A 23588-nucleotide genomic window follows, 5' to 3' on the forward strand; every position below is an offset into this window, starting at 1 on the left:
ACAAATGGGGACACAACAGCAGTGCTAAACAGATACTGGAAATAGACATTTAAAGGGGTCATATGATGTTGCTAAAAAGAACATTATTTTGTGAATTGGTGTAATGCAATGTGTTTATGAGGTTTAAGGTTAAAAAACACATTATTTTCCACATAATGTACATTATTGTTGCTCCTCTATGCCCCGCCTCCTGAAACATGTAGACTTTTACAAAGCTCATCGTTCTGAAAAGCACAGTGTATGCTGATTGGCCAGCTATCCAGTGCGTTATGATTGGCTGAATACCTCATATCACTGAGGTACTATTATATGTTACGCCCCTTGACATACTGCAATGCCATTTCCCGGTGCAACAAGACAAAACCAATAAAACCCATTACAAACGAGGCATTTGTTGCATCCAGTGGGGACATAATTACTGATTATAATGACTTATACTGTCTTTTTTACGCTTTGTGTCACGTATCGCGCCCTGTAAAAATAAAACCATGTCTGCATTTGTGATCAGAGAAACGACGTACAACAAGCGCTACTCTACATTGCTCAAAACTCGTGTTTGAATCATCAGTGGCAAATTATTTAAATATGAAAACGTACTTACAGGCTGTGAGTCAGAAGCGCCTGTATGTTGTTGAAAAGTTGGAACTGCCCCACTTCATAGAAACAGACACCGGCATTGTAGGCTACTCTCACAGGAATCAATCCTTGTCCTCCGCAAAATGTGCAGCACACATCTGAATATTTGGATTGAACTTTTCCGGAACAGTGTTTTAAATATAACTTAACCTTTGATTTCTAGTTGTGTCCTCTTTTGGAAGGCCAAACAGAAACACAACAACGAAACAGCATCTCCACGACATGATGGCATTGGCTACAGAGAGAATAAAAGTTCTTTCTTTGTGTGAACATTTGTGTGGCGTTATGCAAATCTTCCCACATCGTGACATAGATTTGTGGGGCGTGTTAGAATGAGCCGTTTTAGGGGAGCATGGCCGAGTCTTGACTTTGATAAAGAATATCTCTTTGGATTTGAGACTTTAGTCTTTGCAACTTTGCAGATCTTCTTTATGAACCAAGAGCACTCCAAAGTAACACTCCAAAGAGAAAGGAAAAATTGAAATCGCATCATATGGCCCCTTTAAGAATTAAAAATATGTCCAAGATGGTGCATGAGTCAAGAAATGTTTCACAAAAGAACACATTATCCAATTCTGAACATATCCTTAAGCTAATTTACGCCAAACAAGGAGAGAGAGAGAAAACCAGCGCAGTCTCGACCAGACACAGACTTATAAACATTTAATACGGCTTCCAGCCGTGCAAGCAAACTCAGAGAGAGCACAAACATCTGGGACTAGGAACCAGTCGACAAATGTGTTGAGTGCAGGCGGTGTGCTTGCAAACATGCATGAAGGTTTCTGGATTAAGAATAGGGCTTCTGGATTGCATTTGAAGATAGGAGTGTATTTGGAAAAAGTATACAAATGTTGAAAAACACCCTCTCCAAATATGTTAGCAATTAGTTTCGTGTTTTGAAGCTAGAAAGGCCTACTAAAAGGAATGGGTGGTGCTAGGGCAGGATTTCAGATTTAAGCTGTTCAATAAGTTTTCAATGAAAGTACAGTCGATTTTCTTTCTTTCTCTTTCCTTCTTTCTTTCTTTCTTTTATTACTTTCTCTTTTTTTATTACATTTCCATACCTGGTAATTTGTGCCACTAATAAGACCTGCAATCTACTGTCTAAATTATTAAACACATGATCTGATGATCATTTAGTCAGGTTTTTTTTAAAAATATTAATACAAATATGCTAGTAATCATACTACACACTTGCATACCTATAGAACACATTATATTAATATATTAAATTATAATTTTATTTTATATTAAAATTCTCCATCATTTTTAATTCAATTCACGTTTGTTGATGTTTCTTGGAATTGTAGTTATTTAAAGCCATTAAGTTCAGAGTCTTGTACTGTACCTTTGTCTTTGTGTCAGTTTTTCATTTACTTTTTTGCTTTAAAATCAGTTTTTCATGATTCATATGGGAAAAACTAATGGGAAAAATACTTCCGGAACAAAATGCCAGTGGAAACTCTTTGGCCATTGGCTCAAGTTCAGAAAGACAGATAGAAAAATAGCTCACCTGTTTTTCTATATTTTCGTCTCTACAGAGATGAGCTATGGCTGGTTGACAAAGCTCAATGAATAGTTTATATGGAGCAGGATGGGATGCTCAGGAGACGGAAAGAGAGAGCGTACAAGGAAGAGGAATAGATATGCCTCCTGAGACTGGAGCTGCTTTGAATATCTAATGACACTTTGGCTTTAACATGGGCGGCACTGAACACACTCAGACTGCGGCTCACATTCAGATACACATTCATAACAACACTGCCAAGTGCAAGATAACTCCAATATTTCTGAATTGTTGAACTGATGAATTCATCGAGGAGTTCATTCATTTGTGACACTGATAAACACTAGCAGAGGCCGAAGATCCTTCAACCTGTCATGGCAGAAATTATGTGCTGTGTTATGAACTGTGGTTGGACTTTTTTTCTAGATTTTCTAGACTTTACCTTCCCATTAAGCACTTTTTTAGGCCATTGCAGAATACTTGACACACATTGATGGCCTAAAGCTGGGGTGTCTCGATAAACCTCTAAATTCAACAATAGATTGTCATCTACTGCAGGAAGTCATGCTAAACCCAGTGCCAAGATTGGAAAGCTGAACCAGTTGAACCTGCTCGCAAGTCATACTGAATGATTAATTTATGAACTGAACTTATTCGATACCTGAAATGTGGTGTGCAGCAAAGACAATATCTGTATCTGTAGTAATGATAAAAATATTGATATTTTTATTCAGACAAATCTGGAACTACCAAGCAGTCTAGAAGTTCAAACTACACTGAAAAACAGTGTGCACTGTGCAGAACAAAATTCTGAATAAGATATTACATTTACATTTAGTCATTTAGCAGACAAGCGACTTAAATGAGGACAATAGAAGCAATCAAAACTAACAAAGAGCAACAATATGTAAATGCAAATGGCAAGTTAGCCTAACGTAGTACATGTCACAAGTTTTTTTATTATTATTATATTTATATATATATATATATAGAGAGAGAGAGAGAGAGAGAGAGAGCTTCTAAAAGTAGCTAAAATACTTCGAATTTACCATGATTACATGTCCACATCTGTACAGTGTACTTTATGTGCACAACTGTAAATAAATGTTAAATAGAAATTCTCACCAATAAGCAAGCAAATTAGTGCATAGTGCATCTTCTCTGCTGCTGTATCAGTTTTAAAGTAAATAAATCAACTCTTTTAATTTATTTTACAATTTACAAATGTTAACACTTTTTATACAGTGTGTTGTCATCACATACACATGCACACTTTAATTGATTTGAGTGAAATCTTTTGATAGAATATGAAATATGTTGCTAACAAATTGAAATATTTGCCAATTTTCAATCGCAATCATGCATATTTAATGTGTGCATCCACTAATCTTCGTATTACTGTCCAGCTGACGTCTCATAATGTCAGACTGAGCTCTGGTCACTGCCGGTCACATTAGATTCCTCTCTCTTTAAACATGCACGCAAGCACTAGAATGGAGAATATGAAACTATAGCACTTTAAGACCTTCAGTACATTTAAAAGTAGACAGGAGTACTAACACTTTTGCTGGAGTTCTATTTCATAAGTGTGTCTGCACTTTGATTTGTGTATTTCATACACTGCATTAACTTTTATCGATAAACCTCTCGTAAACGGATCCTCAGCCTGTGGGTTCATCAGATCCATTATACATTTCAACAGTTTCTCAAACCTTACTCAGGTGTTCTGTATTAATTTCATTTGTCACTCTCAAAAGATAATGGGAGGAGTTCAGTGAATTTTGCCTGCTGATAAGGATGTTTATTTGAGTTTTTAAATAAATTTGTAAAACGGATTACTTGAACAATATTTTCATTTAAAGTTTCAAATGTAGGAATTTTTTGTTAACCTTGGAAACAGTTCACCAAAAATAAACGTCTACTCAAAATGTACTTCGGCTATCCAAGAGGAGTTTGTTTGTTCATAGGAACAGTTTTGGAGAAATGTTGCACTCCATTTCTTGCTCACCAATGGATGCTCTGCAGTGAATGGGTGCCGTCAGAATAAGAGTCCAAACAGCTGATAAAAACATCACAATAATCCACAAGTAATCCACACCACTCCAGTCCATCAGTTAACATCATTCTGACGGCACCCATTCACTGAAGAGGATCCACTGATCTGCAAGTGATGCCATGCTACAAACTATTCCTTTAAGCTTAATCCTTGTTGCAACCTACCCTTAATAATGAGCAACAAACCTTAAAAGTAGATTATATTTTAAATACATATGCAGAGAAACGTGCCTCACAACAGTTTACAATTCCACAGAAGGTATCTGTTAAAAGCCTATGCTAGTGACCTTGAGGGGCTGTATCGCTGAGCGTTTATGTGGAGATGGACAGCTGTTGCATTTCCAGCCTCCCTGAGGACAGCAGCGGATAAAGCGGCAGGATGCTGAAACCAGCCGCAGAAATTCAATCCTCAGCCGGGCCGGAGCCAGAACCCCACCGACGCTGAGAGCTTTCAGGGGTAAACATTCCTATCCCAGCCCCTCTGGGGAGCGTTCCTACCATCCTCAGCGGGGACGCAACGCTTCAGCCCCGCACCAGCATTCACAGCCCGTCAGGTTGGGGTCAGAATGAGGAATGCTGGAGGGTGCAGGCATTCTTCCTTTCCCGTTCCTGTGGAAGACAACAAGTCCTGCGGGACACATTCCTGTAGCCATCTCTCTCTCTCTCTGCAGTTCTGCATTAGCACGATCAATAGTCCAATCACATCAGGGACACGGGTGGATCCATCGGCCCATTCCCATAACGCAATGCAGTGGTCATGGCTTAAGTGCACAGAGAGGAGTTGAAGCTCTTCTGGACCAAGTCTAGTTGACGGCAGCCATTGACATCTCTTACTGCCTCTGTCTTGTGTTTCATTCTCTCATGAAAATCAGAAATTTGTTTCACACACCCTTAGTAGGGGTTCCCTGTAGCACCGTTCAGGAAATATATCAAATATATTCTACCTGATATAAGTAGCACAACAAAATATAACAAAGGCATCATGTCTTAATTGCATTGTCTGCTCTGGCAACACACACAAGCAGAAGTTTAGGCCTGGATTTCAATAATACTGTAATGTTGAATGGCTATAGATAAATATATATGAACATATAAGTATCAGTATTGGAATCAGTGATACTGGCCTTCATTCATAGTAGATGCCACTGAACAAACATTATAAAATACCAAATATTTTAAATATTGACTTTATGTTGTTTCCACATTTAATGTTAAGTGTTAATCAAATTACAAATTAATTGCACATTTTGAAAGTCATTGGTTTTCATATCACTGAGGTACTATTATAGTTTTAATAATCCTTTACATTTTCATTTTAGTTAATGTTTTTTGTCATTTTGTTCTGTTTTTGTCATTTTAAGTAGTTTAACACGTGTGTGTGTGTGTGTGTGTGTGTGTGTGTGTGTGTGTGTGTGTGTGTGTGTGTGTGTGTGTGTGTGTGTGTGTGTGTAATCCTGGACCACAAAACCAGTCTTAAGTCGCTGGGGTATATTTGTATCAAAAGCCAAAAAATATATTGTACGGGTCAAAATTATCGATTTTTCTTTCATGCCAAAAATCATGAGAATATTAAGTATAGTTCATATTCCATGAACATATATTTGGTAAATTTCCTACTGTAAATATATCAAAACTTAATTTTTGATTATTAATATGCATTGCTAAGAACTTCATTTGGACAACTTTTAAGATGATTTTCTCAGTATTTAGATTATTTTGCTCCCTCAGATTCCAGATGTTTAAATATTTGTATCTCGGCCAAATGTTGCCCGATCCTAATAAACTATACATCAATGGAAAGCTTATTTATTCAGCTTTCATGTGATGTATAAATCTAAATTTTGAGAAATTGACCCTTATGACTGGTTTTGTGGTCCAGGGTCTTGATCAGCCTGAAGGGGTTTATTCTGCAAAAACAACTGGCTGGATGCTAGATCCTGCTTATTACACGGCTACTTGCCACACAAGTAAATAATTAGATGCAAAATATTGATTTGAGTTGAAATATTTGAACACAAAGTTTCTGTGAAGACAGCACTTGCGAGTAAGCGGCAAATTCAAACTAAACGGACACTTAAGGGACACGGTGCAGTCAAACCACTTATTAGACAACATTCCACCACAAAATAATTAAGGCAATAAAATAATTAAGACGAAAATGTTTTAAAACCTTGCCAGTTTGTTAGTTCTCTCATAATCCATTACAGCTTACAAAACAATCGTAGCTGCGTTTGTATGAAACAAGAGCGAGTCTGCGATACCAGGATGACATAATTAAACAATTGTACACCATTTTGAAACAAGTTTTAATATTTTATTAGCTAAAAAACGCAAAGTTTCCACCAAGAACAAAAATAGTTCAAGCAAGAGTACAGCGCCGACTGCTATTACCCGGATGAGCCTGTGTTATGAGCTTTTACAGGTTGTTATCCAGGGATAACATACCTCGGAATGTCACGACTGACCAATCAGAATCAAGTATTCCACAGAGCTGTGTAATAAATATTATCTATATATATATATATATATATATATATATATATATATATATATATATATATATATATATAGTATGACTATATTTGCGACTATTTAGTTTTTATGAATTTTTAGTTTTTTAGTGCTGCCTTGGCAACTAGCTGAAATGTATATATATATTGTATTTTTGGTTTTTTTGTTTTTTTGGTTTTTTAGTTTTTTAGTAGATATATCAACTAGCTGAAATGTATTTATTTTTCAGTTTTAGTTAACAATAATAACCCTGTTGGTTTTGTCTAACAAATCTGTCACTGGAGGAATCTGTGGTTTCTGAACTGTCTGTAAATTTCAACTTCAGCTGTTACTGTGTTTTGTTCTCTTAGGACTGAAAGTGTTTGAAGGAGTGAACGCGAGCTCCTCATCGCAGCACAGCTTTAAATCAGACCCTTTTGAAGAAGCAACTCATTTAATCATTCACGCTGAGCTACTTCTAACCTGCACACTTCAGATATGCCCCACTCCCAAATGTCTATTTCATTCTTCTTTTTGGCCTCCACAGGGAGCTCATTTAAACCACCGTCTCAAGTACTGAACAATTAAGACTTATTTGTCAGAGAAATGGGGGTTTTTAATGAGGGGCTGCTCTGATGGCAGAAGTCAGCAGAGGGAGTCGCTGATCAAATCCAGCCAAATCAATAAGACAGAAATACTGAAATACAAAAACCCAATCTCCAACCTATGTTTTGTAGATGTTTACGTCAAAGCAACAAACTGCAATAAAAGAGAGGATGCAAATAATAATGAAGCAAAGATGTGCTGCATCTAAACATGAGTCATATCTGAGTGCCATCTACATCGTGTTAAAGTGCACAAAAGAAGATATTTTATAGTGTGTGGGAAACCATACAGCTGTCAGTAGCAATTGATTTCCGTAGTTTGGAAAAAATACGATTACTTGATTACACACATTCTTCGAAAGATCTTCTTTTATTTTCAGTGGAAGAAAGAAACTCAATTTAATAATATAATTTCAATATAATAATATAAAGAAACGTAATATAGCAATTTTCAGTTTTGAAATTGTCTATCGGCACATGATCACTTGCCTTCTTTTTAAGATCACCATTTTATACTATATGCAATGGTATATAATAAATAAATAAATAAATGGTAATATTATGTTCAATTTCAAGGTTTTTTTTTTTTTTTTTTGATACAATATTGTCAATATGGACAGTTTTGCTCTATTTTGCCTAGCATTACACTGGTGTTTTGTTGCTGAATGATTCAGCATTTATGAACGAATCGGGTGAGTCAGTGATTCAGTAAGACATTCATCATTGCTAAAGTTGAAACTACATATCTGTACAATACTCTTACTATTTTTAGCATTTTTTTTTATAGCAGAAATAGTATCATTAGTAATATGCGTTTCAGAGATCAACAAGTCACTTGCTTAATTCCTGAATGAATCAGCTGTTTTGAATGAATTAGTTGAGAAAGTGAATCAGTGACTCACTCATTAACCTACTGCTCGATTTACTTTCATATTTAAATATAATTTTATAGTTCTATATTTAGTACATCTTATATTTAAAACATTAATCTCATAAGCAAATGTAACTGCAGCGTAAATGCATTAATGGCATCTCTGAGCTGCATAAACAGTCTGTGTAAATACTCATCTAAATCCACTTCAGATGCAGCTTCCGTGCCACTTCTGCGGTGCAAAGATGGATTTTGTTGACACTGATTTCATTTCATTGGAATCTGTTATTTTATTATTCTAATTTCGTACATTAAATACGGTTAGGAAATTGGTCTTCATAAAAGTTTAAAAACATCCATGGAAATCAACTGAAGAGGGAAAATATTATCACTTTATGGAAATGCCATTGGTTTAGGATTATATTTCCGTTTTTATCCTGGCTCCACGAATCCTGCAAAGTGTCCTCATTTTGGGAGGCAGCTTGTGCAATTAATTTTTACATTTGCACAGTTCAGAAACTCTCTGTTGTCTGCTTGGCTCATGCATCATGCAATGTTGTTTGTGTAATTTAAAGAAGCATCTATACAGCGTGGTCATTATTTACCTGTGACGTGACTCTGATGAGTCTTGTGTGGAGTGAGAGTGTTCAGGGGCTCAAACACCTGCTCTTCCTCCTCCTCTTCCTCCTCCTCAGGACAGATGTGGCTCTTCAGACGGTCTTTCCCTTCATCCTTTGACTCAATCTCTGCAGCAGCAGCAGCGTCTGGATCTGAGGGACCAAGCGCAGCAGGATGAGAGATGATGATCATCAATAGTTTAAGATCTATTCTCACATTATCCCAGTAGACAAGCAAACATATTAAAACAACATTTTCAGAGATAATTTTTGCTCAAGCAATAATTGTATTGATTGCTCTTGTATTTCTTTTTATTAGCAAAAAACATTGATTTTTTTTCAGTATGACCAGGCAACTGAAGGTAATTTTATCTTCCAGCCCCTGTTTCAGGCAGATTGTCATGGATTGGCCTTTGGAAACAACAATGCATTCTTGCTGTAATGCATAGAAAAGCTCCAAGTGTTTGAGTGGCTGTTCGTCTCAAATGTCAATGCTGCTCTGCTCGTTCCCCAGAACAAAATGTTTTTCTTATATGAGCAGCGCTCCACATGGAGAAGAAACCCACTCAGTAGCACCTTAAACACCAGAGGTCTGGCTTTAGGAGTGTTTTTCAGTATCTTCTATTAAATAAATTCTGGATTGTGTTCCTCCAGGAATGGTAGATCACATGTACTATAGCGCTGGATGATGAATCATATTTTAACCATGGTCACAATTTCTGCTTCTCTCCATTTATTAAGCATAATATTTGCCCACTATTTATCCTGAAATGGTTCATTTTAATTTGGCATTTGCGTCATCTTGCATTGGTAACAAGCCTTCACAAGCTTTCATGGCTGGGGTTGCCAGATGTCAAGAGATTAAATCCACCGATTTAATCTTCCCAACCTGGCAACCTTTTGAAAAAGCACTGATGAGCTGAAAACACTGGAAAACATGTATGTTGGAGTTCAGCGATCTCTGTTACGATATTCTGCACAAATAAAAGTATAATACAGCCAGTTTGTTTTCTTTCACGTAACTAAACTTCTGTTCACACTTAGCACTTACTGTCAGATATGAATGTTGGAGTTACTTGCTATGAGTTCTGTGCTAGACTAACTGAGACTTGTCATGGCACTGGTATACTGTTGTTGTTCTCTCGTTGGTCTGATTGCTTCTGTTGTTCTCATTTGTAAGTCGCTTTGGATAAAGCGTCTGCTAAATGATTAAATGTAAATGTTCGCTGTAACTAAATCTGTGGCAAACCATGCAAGTCGATGTTTTCTGGATTTGTGCTTTGTTGTTGATTGAAAATTTAATATTTAATATTATCATTAATGATGATATTTATTTTTTATTTATATTTTATATTTATACTTTATATTATATTTTTGACCAAAATAATCACGGTTAACCCTTTTTTCCATTATCACACAGTCCTAGTGTACTGCTGGTCATCATCACAAAATTAACCAGAGGTGATCAGGACCACAATAAAAATATACTCCTGCTCAATATTATTATTGTACTCTAGAATCTTCAATATACATATTTCAAGTCACCGGAGGAATCACTGACTGTAAAAGGCTGCCAACCAGATTTGGTGGGGCACTGACAGCATGTCGAAAATACTAGCTTTTTTTACTCATTATCTTATATCAAGGTCTCTCTGAACAAGATACAGACCAGAGCTAATACTGTGTCAAATCTCATCTTGTACTTCCATATTGGTAGAAAACCACCTTTCATCGAGGAGAGTGTCCCGCAAGGACAAGCACCCTTAAAGAAGCCAGAAACAATTACAAGCAAAAAGTTCTTACTGTCACGACTAGTTTATTCTGCTCAGCCAAGACTATTTGTGTTCATCTTACACATACTCTAAATGAATAATGTGAGCGCGCAGAATGCCTCCTCTGTCACGTTGCCTTCAAATAAAACAGTTGCCAAACAAAAACTTGAAAGTAGCGCATTAGAATGGAAAACTGTGTTCTGTGTGAACAGCCTTTAAGTATATAGTATAATATAGTATCCTTAAACCCGTAATACGGACCCTTATGATACAGAAATAAATGCATCAAGGAGTCAAAGCAATTGAATCTTCATCACACTCTTCAACTTTGAGTTCACTCTTTCCATCCGGGAATCTGTTCCTGTTTAATTTTGTATTCATTCTCTCGCATGACAACTAATACTTGATGCTGAAATACTCTCCGTTGAGAGAAAATCCAACTATTTCTGCACACATCTCTTCACGTCTTCTTGGCAAACTGGTTCACTGGCACTCAGAAAAAAATGATTCTAGGTTTTCTGCATCCTTCTGCTCTTTCACCACAGTCTGATGAAATGATATTGGATACAGCCTTGAATAAAATTACATAATCCTTTAAAACGAGTTGACAACAGAAGTCACACAGGGCAGAATGAAATGTTATCTCAAAGTAAATAATTGAGCCGACTGTGTTTGATCATAAATACAATAGAATCAGCTAATTGATTCCATGAATTGAACATTCATAGAATAAATATGTATTTAAAAGTTTTAGAAGTCAATACTGTAGTGTCTGTGGTGCAAATGTAAGTAAATGCACACGTGGCAGAACTGCATTTTACATAAAATACTCATGAATACTCATGCAGTCACGTAGCATTATGGATGTTGCACTTAAAGTTTGTACTACATACAGTACATAATGGTTTATTTAGGCGAATAACTAGTCGAATCATCAGCAAATTGTGAACAAACTCATCGAAAGATGACCTGCACCAAGCTGTTATTTTAAGATTATTTTCAACCTACCAGCTGTAAGGTTTGAACTTTTACAATCCTTGTGCAAGAATCCTCTAGAGACGCTGTCATTGATGTGCACTGCACTGAGACGGATCAATAACGGGACGTTTGAGGGTTTGACCGCTCTCCTGGAATACACACGAGGTACACACAAAGCCACACAAAGCAGTGCAGTGAGCATTACTGAACTCACTAAAACACAAGCATTTAGACAATCTCCTTGGTTCTCCGTTTATAGCATAAAGTCACACTCTGAAACCTGCATTGTTTTACATGCAACAAACTCTGTCTCGAACAAGATTGATGCGCACAAGTCTCACCCTGTCCTGTCCTGCTGACAAGGAGATCTTTAAAGACATACTTCTGTTGAGTGTCACTGGTTATGTCATTACTGTCATAGAGTCTAATAAACAAGAAGAAATGTGCGGTCAGTTATTATCATATAATAAACCATAACAGGCTGACCATGACCCCATACCAGAAGCAAACTCTACCTTTTAAAGAAAATATTAAATGCAAAAATATATTCCAAGGAAAGTGAGCAGAACTTGAATAAACGTGTGCTGCTGTATCAATATGGCAAATGCCATGAATAAGTGATTTATCTTCCCCCTCCTTTCTCTAATTCCTCCAGCAGCAAGTTCATTCTGTATATCGATCTTCTTTCTCTAGTCGGCCCTGTCTCTCTCTCTAACACACACACACACACACACACACACACACACACACACACACACTCAGTCTAATGCACTCCTGGACTCATATTCTCTTCAAGAACAACACAAGTTTTATAAGAGAGAGAGAGAGATGGTGAGTGATGTGTGTGGTTGTAATGAGTGCCTGTATAGACTATATTTAATGTAAAAACTATAGAACAATTCCATATAAAACAATAGTGGATTTACTGTAACATCAAAATTTGACATATGTTAAAATATGTTTTGATGTATGTTTTTTCTCTCCCTTTAAATACTTTAATTTAAAAAAATAAATAAATGAGTAGTTTCATGTCTATCCTTGTATTGTTGAACTAGTGGAGGTTGACGTGGGATTTAAAAAGTAAGTGATTAGTAATAAGTAATACTATACTTTTTAGAGAGAGTAATTAGTACAGGAATCTAAAAACACTGTTAAAGATCTAATTAGTAGCTAGCTATATCTTTTAAAAAAAATAAAATAAATAAAAAAAACTTCTACTTGATCTGGAAAATGGGATGTTATTCTAAAATTGCATATTATTTCAACCAAAAACATATCTGATCACCAATTCTAATAGCTTAATCCCAAAAATGTTTTATTTTCTGTAAATTTCTCTTTTTTAACACTCATTTCAGCTCATAAATTTACATACCCCCTGCAGAATTTGCAAGATATTAATAATTTTAACAAAATAAGAGGGATCATAACAATGGCAGCACAATACATTAAGAGTCGGGATGGTGTAAATTGAGATGTCCGTTAGGTGTAACAGTGTGTTCAGGACAGTACTAAATAAAAATGACATGCAACTTTTATGATCCCTCTTATTTTGTTGAAATTATTAATATATTCTGCAAAAGGTAAAAGCATTGGTTGAACTGCATCTTTAAGTCCTGTTTTCTAACATCTTTTAATCCAAAAGAAACAACTCTCAGATATGAAATATCACAGTTTGACCATTGCTGGCCTGAAATATCAGGTGCTTTCATCATCCGTTGCACTGTATTTATGTCTTCACACCAGCGCCGCTGTTGTGCTAACGGCTGACAGGCTCACAGGTACCATCATCCATATGAGCTTTAAAATAAACACACATGAGAGCTGACCTTTACATGAGACAAATGAAGCAGCAGATCCGCTGGACTCACTCATGACCTGATTACTGCTCACCGCCGCTGAACGCCACATGCATGACAGGAGGCATTCATCTACTGAACCACCACAGCTCACATCCGCTCCTAGACATCCACATGCACTGCACTGCCACATGCAAATCAGATTCATATACATTAACCATCTGGGTTGACTTTCATGGCACACAGAAATGAGCAGGGACACATTAAGGCCTAACATGTCCACATAATGGACTTCTGAAAAGTGAAGATGATCTCTGGGACGCATTTGTAAAAGTGCTGGAATCTTGTAAGTGCTAGCTAAATTAATTACATTAAAATTCAGTATGATGCTAATACTTTTAACAACTGCTGGTAGCTTAAGTCTCGCATTCTTTTTACTTTTCTTTAGCTGAAAAGGTCAATATTAGCTGAAAAAACAGACGGATGCGAGCTTCATAAGGCTCTTGCAGTGCAAATGCAGACTAAAAACCCTGCTGCTCCCAGATATGTCATTAATAATAATCAAACACATGAATAAATTAATAAAACACACTCACTGTTTTTGTCTGGATATCTTTAGTAAGTCACAGAGTTAGTAAGTGCATTGAGAACCTTCACGAGTTCTGGTGTATTGCTTGAAATTTGTTTTGTTTAATAACTTTTTTTTTTAATTACTTGCGTACTTTATTGAAAACTACTTGAAGGTTACATGCCATTGTTTTCACTTACTGATAATGGCTTCATAAGGCTCTTGCAGTGCAAATGCAGACTAATTTAATGAATTAAATGATGTTTTCCTGAATTTATTGGTATCATGAAATTGCATTGGTACCAATTGCTGAAATGTTGGTACAGAGACAACTCTATATGGAACATGCATTCTAGTTATGCATTTTATTTCAAATAAATATCTTTGAGGAATAAATGAATTAATTCCATGCTCAAGAAACTGAATTTGAATGTGTTTAGTATGTGTATATAAAGGTGTTATCATTCTGGAATATGCAACTTCATCAGAGAAATGTTATAAAAGACTATGCCATATAAAATGTCACATTTCTTGACCTTAAACAACCATAGAGCAACAGTGCTGTGTTATCCACATCATAAACCTCTTACCATAAACTGCACAGTTTCCTTATATTGCTTTGAAGTGTCTTGTATGGAAATTCTCTGACAGTTTTAAACAAAAAGCCTCTGTTACGAATTCAAAAACGTCACTTTTGAACTAGTAACGAAAGAACATTGAGTTGCTTCACTGAAAACGTATTGTATTAATGTATTAAAAGCTCACTGTATTATGTAGAGCATTATGTGAGAGAGATGGACTAAGCGAGTGTGATTCCCTGCATCTGATACAACATTAATTCTTCAGCTCAATCTTATATTCACAATAAAACATTAGTTTGAATGTCCTCTGAGGAATATCTTTGTCGTACTATCCTTTCATCTGTTAAGGGTGATTTCCAGTGACAGTGCTGCTCAGTGCATTTGTTAGCTGTCCTTGAAAGAAAAAATAACTTCCTTGTTTACAACCCTGTTTCACTCTCTTTCAATATAAAAGTCTTTACTGCTGACTCACTCTTATAAACGGTCGCTTGTCGCCATCTAATGGCGGAACAAAAATCACCATCACTAGTACACAGACCATTTCTTCACCAAATACTATTTTTATTTATATAGAATATTATTTATTGAACAATAGTATTTAATAAACCATAATACCCATTATAAGATGTTTGTACGATTACAAATAAACATAAGCAACAATCCAGTCAAAAGTACAAAGGCAGCGCTCTCATACAGCATTAAAGTTATATAAAAATATTGCCTGTTAGATATACCCAAAATTAAGTATATCTCATGATTATCAACTATGGAGATATCAGAACATTCCATAATATGTATCTAGCTAAATCATGAAACTCTAGATCAGGGATCCTCAAATCTGGCCCACGAGATCCACTTTCCAGCAGAGTTTAGCTCTAACCCTAATCAAACACACCTGAGTATGCTAATCAATGTCTTCAGGATCATTAGAAAATCACAGGTAGGTGAGTTTGATCAGGGTTGGAGCTAAACACTGCAGTGCATTGGCCCTCCAGGGTAAGATTTGAGGAACCCTGCTCTAGATGGTGCAGGTTGATCGGTCCTTTACATGCAATGAGCCGGCAATCACATAATTTACTACATGGTGCAAGCTGTTTGGCCTCTGCTGATTCTGCAGCCAATGAGATTAGCTTGTTCAACAGTTAAATGTTCACTGTAACCCTCCACCTCCCCCAGCACCACCTGTCTAGATCTGCTGCAGGATATGCCTATTCATCCAGCACAATATTGTATTAAAATAGCAGCAGCAGTGTAGCAGATCTAATCCACCATGACCAAACACATTAACACTGTCTTAACATGACACTGAACACTAACATGCAAAAACAATCAGAGAGTTGAAATATATACTTATTTTTGAAATTGAAATGATGTTGTGATTTAAGCTTAGCAACTTTTTTTGTATTTTGCCAGGCGGTTACAAAATTTAAGAATGGGAACAATCGTTTAAGAATCATCAATTGAAAATCCATTTTTGTTGACCACAAATGTGAGGATGCAATCCCCTAATGGTGCTTCCTCAGTGTATTTGGTGATTACGGTTGCTTTGGTTAATGTGATTTCTAAAAACTATCCTTAAATTTGTGTGTACTGTACAAATGGCAACTTTCCAGTCAACATGTAGCTTACAAATAACCCACAATTAGCCTACAAACATAAAACAATGTTATAAGCCAGTAAAGCGATTTTTACAGGTACCAGTGTTCCACAAACAGACTTTGTGTTGCAAAATGTGCCAGACACTTCATTAGAGACTCATTCTCTACCCATTAAACAGGAAATGTTCCTCATGTATGCCAGGTGTGGAGAACTAAATGGATTTTTGAAGCACAAGGAGAACAAAGACTCCCACCTGCTTCATGAGAAATGAGGCTTTCTGGGAGGAGACTTCAGCTCTACCCCTGCGGTCTCCATTATACCTCCACTATCTGCACTTTCATTTCCTGGCACAGAGGAAAGGGACGCCTGACGAGACCTCCCCGCTGGTCTCTGGCACTGACTGACAGTGCACAACACTGCTTTGAAAAGCACCTTTAAAAAGAAGTCCTCCATCTGACACAATTAAGCTGAAAGGCCAATAGTTGTACAAAGGCAGGCTTTCTGCTCAAGCACAAAGATACAGTAAACTTCCGCCAAAAAATACAAAACTGCAAAATCATCATTTGACTGAGTTACTTGCCATTTAGCAGATGTGATTCAAAAGCAGCAGTACGCCAGACAGTCTTCCTAGAGTATACTGAAGGGTCTGGCAGTATATTTCATACTCTAGGGCTCATAACTGACAGACTGGAGAGCTGGAGAAATTATAATTGTGCTCTTTGGCTCACCCTTACTGCAAACTAAAATAACTACCTTTGCATCCCAGATCTTTAAATATTAAAGGGATAGTTCACCTAAAAATGAAAATTCAGTCATTTACTCCCCTCAAGCTGTTCCAAACCTGTATGGGTTTCTTTCTTCTGCTGAACACAGAAGAAGATATTTTAAATAATGTTGCTAACCTAAAGGTTTCTGGTCCCCATTGACTTCCACAGTATTATTATTTTTTTTTCCATGAAGGTCAAAGGGAACCAATGAATGTTTGGTTATCCATATTTTTCAAAATATCTTCAATATTCATACAGGTTTGGAATGACTTGAGTAAATGATGACAGATTTTTAATTTTGGGGTTAACTATCCCTTTAAGTGTCATAATCTAGCAAGTGCAATCCATTTTACATCCTGACAATTTAACTGCATCTGTCTTGACTTTTACATCATGAATCATATGTGACCCTGGACCACAAAACCAGTCAATTAAGTGTAAATTTTTCAAAACTGAGATATTACATCACCTGAACGCTGAATAAATAATATCTCCATTGATGTGTGGTTTGTTAGGAGGACAATATTTGTCTGAGATACAACTATTTGAAAATCTGGAATCTGAGGGTGCAAAAAAATCTAAAGAAAATCACTTTAAATTTGTCCAAATGAAGTCCTAAGCAATACATATTACTAATCAAAAAATAAGTTTATATACAGTACAGTATTATACAGTAGGAAAAATATCTTCATGGAACATGATCTTTACTTAATATCCTAATGATTTTTGGCATAAAATTAAAATCAATAATTTTGACCCATAGAATGTATTTTTGGCTATTGCTACAAATATACCCCAGAGACTTAAGACTGGTTTTGTGGTCCAGGGACACATTTGTGTCTGTCAATAGCATATTTAAAACACAAATAAAAATGCATAGTGATTCATTCAAGTAACATTCAGTATTCAAAAACACATACATGTTAATTTATGAAAACAAACTTACATGTGTGAACTACTGACAATGTGGCAAAATGTTGTGGCACAGAACATATCTGCATGACTCCTCAAACGACCATCCATCAGGAGACTAGCTATATGACTAACACTAGTCAGGATTCAATCTACCTCTTTTTGGGATGACACATATAAATGCTACAACAATAAGTATGAACATTAAGTAAGTGTTCATTTGCTCAAGAATGCAACACCCCAGTCTCTGTTCACTTATGGACATATTGTTTGTATTTCACTTGATGTTGGATTCCAGGTAGCTTATAGAAAGGGAAAATTGTTGTCCAATACATTTTCTGCAGTAGTTTATTGAATTCATTATTATTTGTATCTTTTTTATTTGTTTATTTTAGTGCTGTCAAATCGATTAATCGTGATTAATCACATCCAAAATCAAAATTTGTGTTTACATAATATATGTGTGTACTGTGTATATTTATATGCATAAATACTCACACATACATGTATACATTAGGGGAAGTATTTTAAAAATTCTAAAAATGCATTTTAACAAGCTGCGATTAATTATTAAATTCTATATTTTCAGGGCAATTGTAGATTGACTGAACAAAACGTTTATACAAATATGAATAAGCAGTGAAGCAGTTGGGAATTTTTTTATTAGAAATAATAATACAATATGATTCTGAATTACTTACGTTTTTCTTTCTTTTAATAAGGCTTTTAATCTTTATTATGGTATTAGGACAGATACATTGACATTTCTGATTTGTGCATGTGAATTTTTACTGTATTGTTTAACACATTAATATAGAGAACAAAAATACTGATCTGCTTCTAAAAAACTTCTAAAGAACTTTGTAGACTGTGGATGAATACTTTTAATAAAGGAATTAAGGAATAAAGAAATCACTTTTCTTAAAAATATATAGGCACATGAAGCTTTTTTTCTCCAAACATTCCCTTTCTGGAAAATTTGAAATTTCAAGGACAACTAACAGGAACCCACATCTATGATCATTCTCTATGTTTGTTAACTTAAATACATATAGTACTGTTGACTGTTTATTATTCAACAGGGAACAGTAAACAATACAACTATCCAAACAGTACGTTCACAATTTACTGAATATTTGATGCACCATCAAAAAAGAAAACAATATATTGCTAAATCATACACAGTATAAATATAATGTATATAGTGTACGTATAATGTACATAATTTATAAGTGATGCATACAGCAGCCGATCACCGAGTTATTTTTTACTGCTTTATGAACATTTCTGTAAAATGCACCTCGAAAAGCATCCAACTAATGAACATAAATAAAGGCAGTCTCGTTTACAGCCATCAGGAGCTCTGTCTCAGAGACAGAGAGGAGTATGGCACGGCAAACCACAGCCAAAGACAGTCAGCGTATGTGTGTGTGTGTGTGTGTGTGTGTGTGTGTGTGTGTGTGTGTGTGTGTGTGTGTGTGTGTGTGTGATGCAGATGGGCGGCTTTGAGTAAATGTCAGCATGAGAGCAGAAAGTGTTTGCATATGAGCGGATGATGTATGTCTTTGGCCTGTGGACATTATTCCCTTGAGCAATAATGCTGTCACCTTTGTCCACTGCATTATATATTAAAATAACCTTTTGTAGAAGAAAAAAAAAAGTCAGTCTTCCCTGAGATCCAAACCCACAGCTCTTATGTATTTAAACTAGCTTGTGTCTTCATGACAGAGGACAGGATTTCACACACCCTGCTGACCTCCATCAGCTTTAGTGCTGTGCTCTGACACTTTTACAGGCCGTTTATTTAAAAAATAATAACACTAGTAACAACATGCTACTCAAGGCCCTCTGTGCCAAATCTGAGGGGGCATCTCATCCTTAGGGTCTAATTTTATTTTTTTACTTCAAAAATAAATAATAAATCAAATAAAACAAATCTGTTAATATTGCATGAATGTGTCCACAAATTCCTCATTAACAAACAGACAAAAGATGGAATAAATCTTACATATGTTTAAATTCAGATAAAACAACGGTTACACTTCATTTTAAGGTGTCCTTGTTACAGAGTTATTATACATGTACTACGTGGTAGGATTAGGGTTTGGCTTAGGGTTATTGCATGTAACTATGCATAAGTAATTGTTATTATAATAGTGAGTATATGTAGCATGTAACAAGGACACCTTAAAATAAAGTGTTAAAAAAATTATAACAAGCATATCCATAGTTAAGATTTTGTGCAACCTATAATCACGAGAAAAAACAAGGTATTACATAAAGACACTTAATATAAAGTGGGTCCAAGCATAATAATTTTGTTTTTAATTATTTTGTGGAATTATAACATAGACAGCATTACTTCACGGTGCTTATTCATAATGTCAGAATTATTTAATAATTGCAACAGAAATAAACGAGTCATTTTTTCCTCAAAATTAAAATAAAATAAAAATCCTCTATCTGATTCACTTGTGTGAGTTTGTTTACAAACAAAAGTTATTAAATCCAATGCGACAGATAACATCATCATTGACTCTCGCGATCACAAACAGACCCACTGTCTTGGATGCAAAGAGCACATCAGAACAACACGAGGACAGTAGCCTGATGCTGAGATGTTGCAATGGTCAAACGATGCATGTCCTAATGTTCATTCTGCTGGTGAGCAGAGCAGAGCTCAGCCGCTCCAGTCACGTGACGTGTCACTCCAAACTTGCATGCCAATTTAATAATATCCAGATCTTATATCATCACTTACAGCATGCACACATCGTCCTGAACTCTCCAACGAGAGACAGGCAGACCACATTAAACACAGCGCAGTGTCATGCATTTCTACGTCACGTTTCTGATCCATCCTGAACCTTTACACACCAACAAGCAAATATTTGGCTTTTATAGTTGTTCATATTTGCGCACTTCAGCTGCTGGTGGAAACAAACGGTGTTGTATAACGCATGCATTTACCGCGAGAAGGTGTCTGACATCCTACAAAATTCAGTTTTCGTTTCTCGAAAAGCCAGGTTCGGATGATCACTTACCTTTCAGAGCTCTTGGTTTGGCTTGTTTGCGGCGCGACATCCTACAGAAACCCGCTGAAGATTATACATATATTTCTATATCACCTCTAATGTGATCATAAAGCTCATTCAGCCTGACACACTGTATACATTCGAGGTAAAAATCACAGTGGTGCTGGTCAATTCCTGTTGGTCTAGATGTGTCTGTTTGGAGCAGCTGAAGAGTTAAAATGTCATATCCATCTGCTGATAATTCATATACATGTTTGATATTATCTGTTACATTGCGCGATGGATCTCGAACGCCGCTGTAAATGTGCGAAAAATTCTATTAAAGCGAAAAACGAGTAGAAATGAATTGTTTCCTTACATTGGCACGAGCTAAAAGACTAATTGAGACTTTCAATTTTCTCATTTCATCTGAGAATCAGCACTGAGTCTGTTTTAAAAAGAAAAAAGAAAAGGAGTCGGAGAGGAACATGCGAGCTCCCTCCTCATCACCAACCTGCGAGGTCTCGCTCTGCGCTGTCGCTCCGGTAGTCCACATAATAATGGAAAATGGAAGCGAGGCCCCCAAAGCCATGAGGACGGCTCCAGAGGGGGCCCCATCCCCGCGGGGACGCGCCCTGTGCGTAATCACGGAGGAAATCATTGTCAGCCTGCTGCTCTCAAACACTGACAGAGAGGCATGATTAAAATCCGCGGGGCGTCGGCAAGATCTGGCGCCTGGATCCGGAGCCTGGACTTCTGTCGCGTCTTGTGAAGGCGGATTGGTCCCCCTTCTGGCAGACGAGAAGCGTCTCTATATATGAGAAATACAGGACCGTTTCACATGCTTCAGATTGGGTTATAAAGGGTTATACCTCCGTATGTTTGATTGGGTTATAAAGGGTTATACCTCCGTATGTTTAGACTTAGGTGTGTATAGGTGTGTATGCTATTATATGTATGCCAAAATGCGCATTATGCACGCCAAAAGTGCGCACGTGCTTTTTTGACGCGTATCATATGCACTTGAAATGCAAAAATCAGTGTTTATGCTATATATGCCAAAATGCGCATTATACAACAAACATGCACGTGCAACACACGCACATATGCACGCCACACACAGTTTTTGTACACACACACACACACACACACACACACACACACACACATATATATATATATATATAAATTGAAATAATGCATTAGGCTGTTATGGTCACTGACTGAAGGTCTGATGTGATTGCCTGGTTTTACATTAATGGTAACCATAAAAAACATAAACTCTTTCAAATGTCAAATATAACAGTCAATTAAACACTAGCAGTTCTTTTCCTTTACTATATGTTAATAATAATAATAATAATAATAATAATAATAATAATAATAATAATAATAATAAATGCACAAATATGAGCTTACATTTTCCAGTATATTAATTTAATACAATGATCAACATAATGTCAACAGAACTCACAAAATAACATTTGCAATGCAAAAGGTTTAATTCAATTAATCATTTAGAATTTTTAACTTGCAATCATGCATTAAGTTGTGGTATCAGGTCCCAATTAATTTTTTAAAGCATTACATGTTACAAATAACAGTAAAGAAAGCATAATTTCATGCAACTCCAAACCAAACCCTAGCTTTAACCAATAATAAATACACTCTCAGTACTTATTTGTGTCATTACATTGTGACAACACCACCTTAAAATGAAGTGAAACCAATACATTCTTAACTTGTTTGCAGTTTTAGAATAACATGTTTTCCCTTTTTAAAATTACAAAGTTTAAAATGACATTTCAGGAATAGGTGAAGAGACATACAAAAAGTTTATGAACTAAACAATGCTGAAATCGTGGGCCAGCACAGAAAATGCTAAACAGCATCCAAACTGGTATAACATTCAGGATATATTGGAGCCAGATTTGAGGTTTTGGAACCAGTCTCAAAAATGTTCTGTTGCACTGAACGCCTGCTTTTGGTTACGGCTGTTCATTAGCATGTCATGTTGTGACCTCCATAGTTGTATTATTTGTATAACATCCTCGCTATATTTATAAAGACTTTACATGTTAAGAATCCGCTCTAAATATTTGGAATCACCCCTGAGTAAATTCCCCACTTACCATCTGACAAAAGCACAAACAAAGTGTGATCAAAAGACGCGAGATTGATATGATTTGCTTTTTTTGTTGCAATCATAGTGTTTGCAGGATGTAAACATTTTTTTGTATGTGGTTTCGTTCTGTCAAGAGGTCTCTGTTGTCTTTCAGATGAATTTGAGCAGTGCACAGGGTCCCAACATGCTGTCAGTCTCTCTCCCCAAATCTGAAGCTCTTTTATACCTGCAGCCCCCAGCCGTTCCTCACAAACACAAACAAACAGCGCTCCAAACCCGCACAGACTGCTCCAGCTTTCATTAGAAACAACACAGTGTTCTTCCACAGTTTGGTGTAGTTAGCAGCATACAAACTTCTCATTCTCATACTGTATTTATTGTGTGAATTAGAAAATCTTAAGGGCCTGAAACTGGCTTTTTCATGTAAAAGCTGTTGGGCTGTGCTTCAAAAGTCACATAGGGTTAGATTTTATATTCTGTAAAAGTAAAGTGTGATCAGATGATAGTTTTATCTTTCTTTCTCTTTTTTAGGGGCATAGTACTGAGCAGTGTCCCAGACAGACAATATAATGTCATACAATATATAGAGAAAGGAAATATATATATATATGTAAACTAAAATAAGTAAAACTAAAACCGAATTAAAAACTATGAATGAGAACTATGAGAAAAAACAACAACAATGCTCTGAAACA

The 23588-nt window shown here is 36.1% G+C and overlaps 1 protein-coding gene across 2 annotated transcripts in view; it reads right to left on the reverse strand.

Moving 5' to 3' along the window:
- LOC109055006 (zinc finger protein 521) overlaps positions 1-21276 on the reverse strand; it is a 79856-nt gene extending 58580 nt beyond the window's left edge. For both annotated transcript variants that reach the window (XM_042717713.1, XM_042717712.1), the window contains exons 1-2: positions 20799-21276; positions 8770-8934 (exon numbers count right to left, since the gene is read on the reverse strand). In XM_042717713.1, coding sequence (XP_042573647.1) covers positions 8770-8934; positions 20799-20838 — 205 coding nt within the window. In that variant the 5' untranslated portion in view covers positions 20839-21276. The remainder of the gene's footprint in view (positions 1-8769; positions 8935-20798) is intronic.
- Positions 21277-23588: the final 2312 nt, after the last annotated feature.

Source organism: Cyprinus carpio, chromosome B2 (genome assembly GCF_018340385.1).
Source record: "Cyprinus carpio isolate SPL01 chromosome B2, ASM1834038v1, whole genome shotgun sequence".
Lineage (NCBI taxonomy): Eukaryota > Metazoa > Chordata > Actinopteri > Cypriniformes > Cyprinidae > Cyprinus > Cyprinus carpio.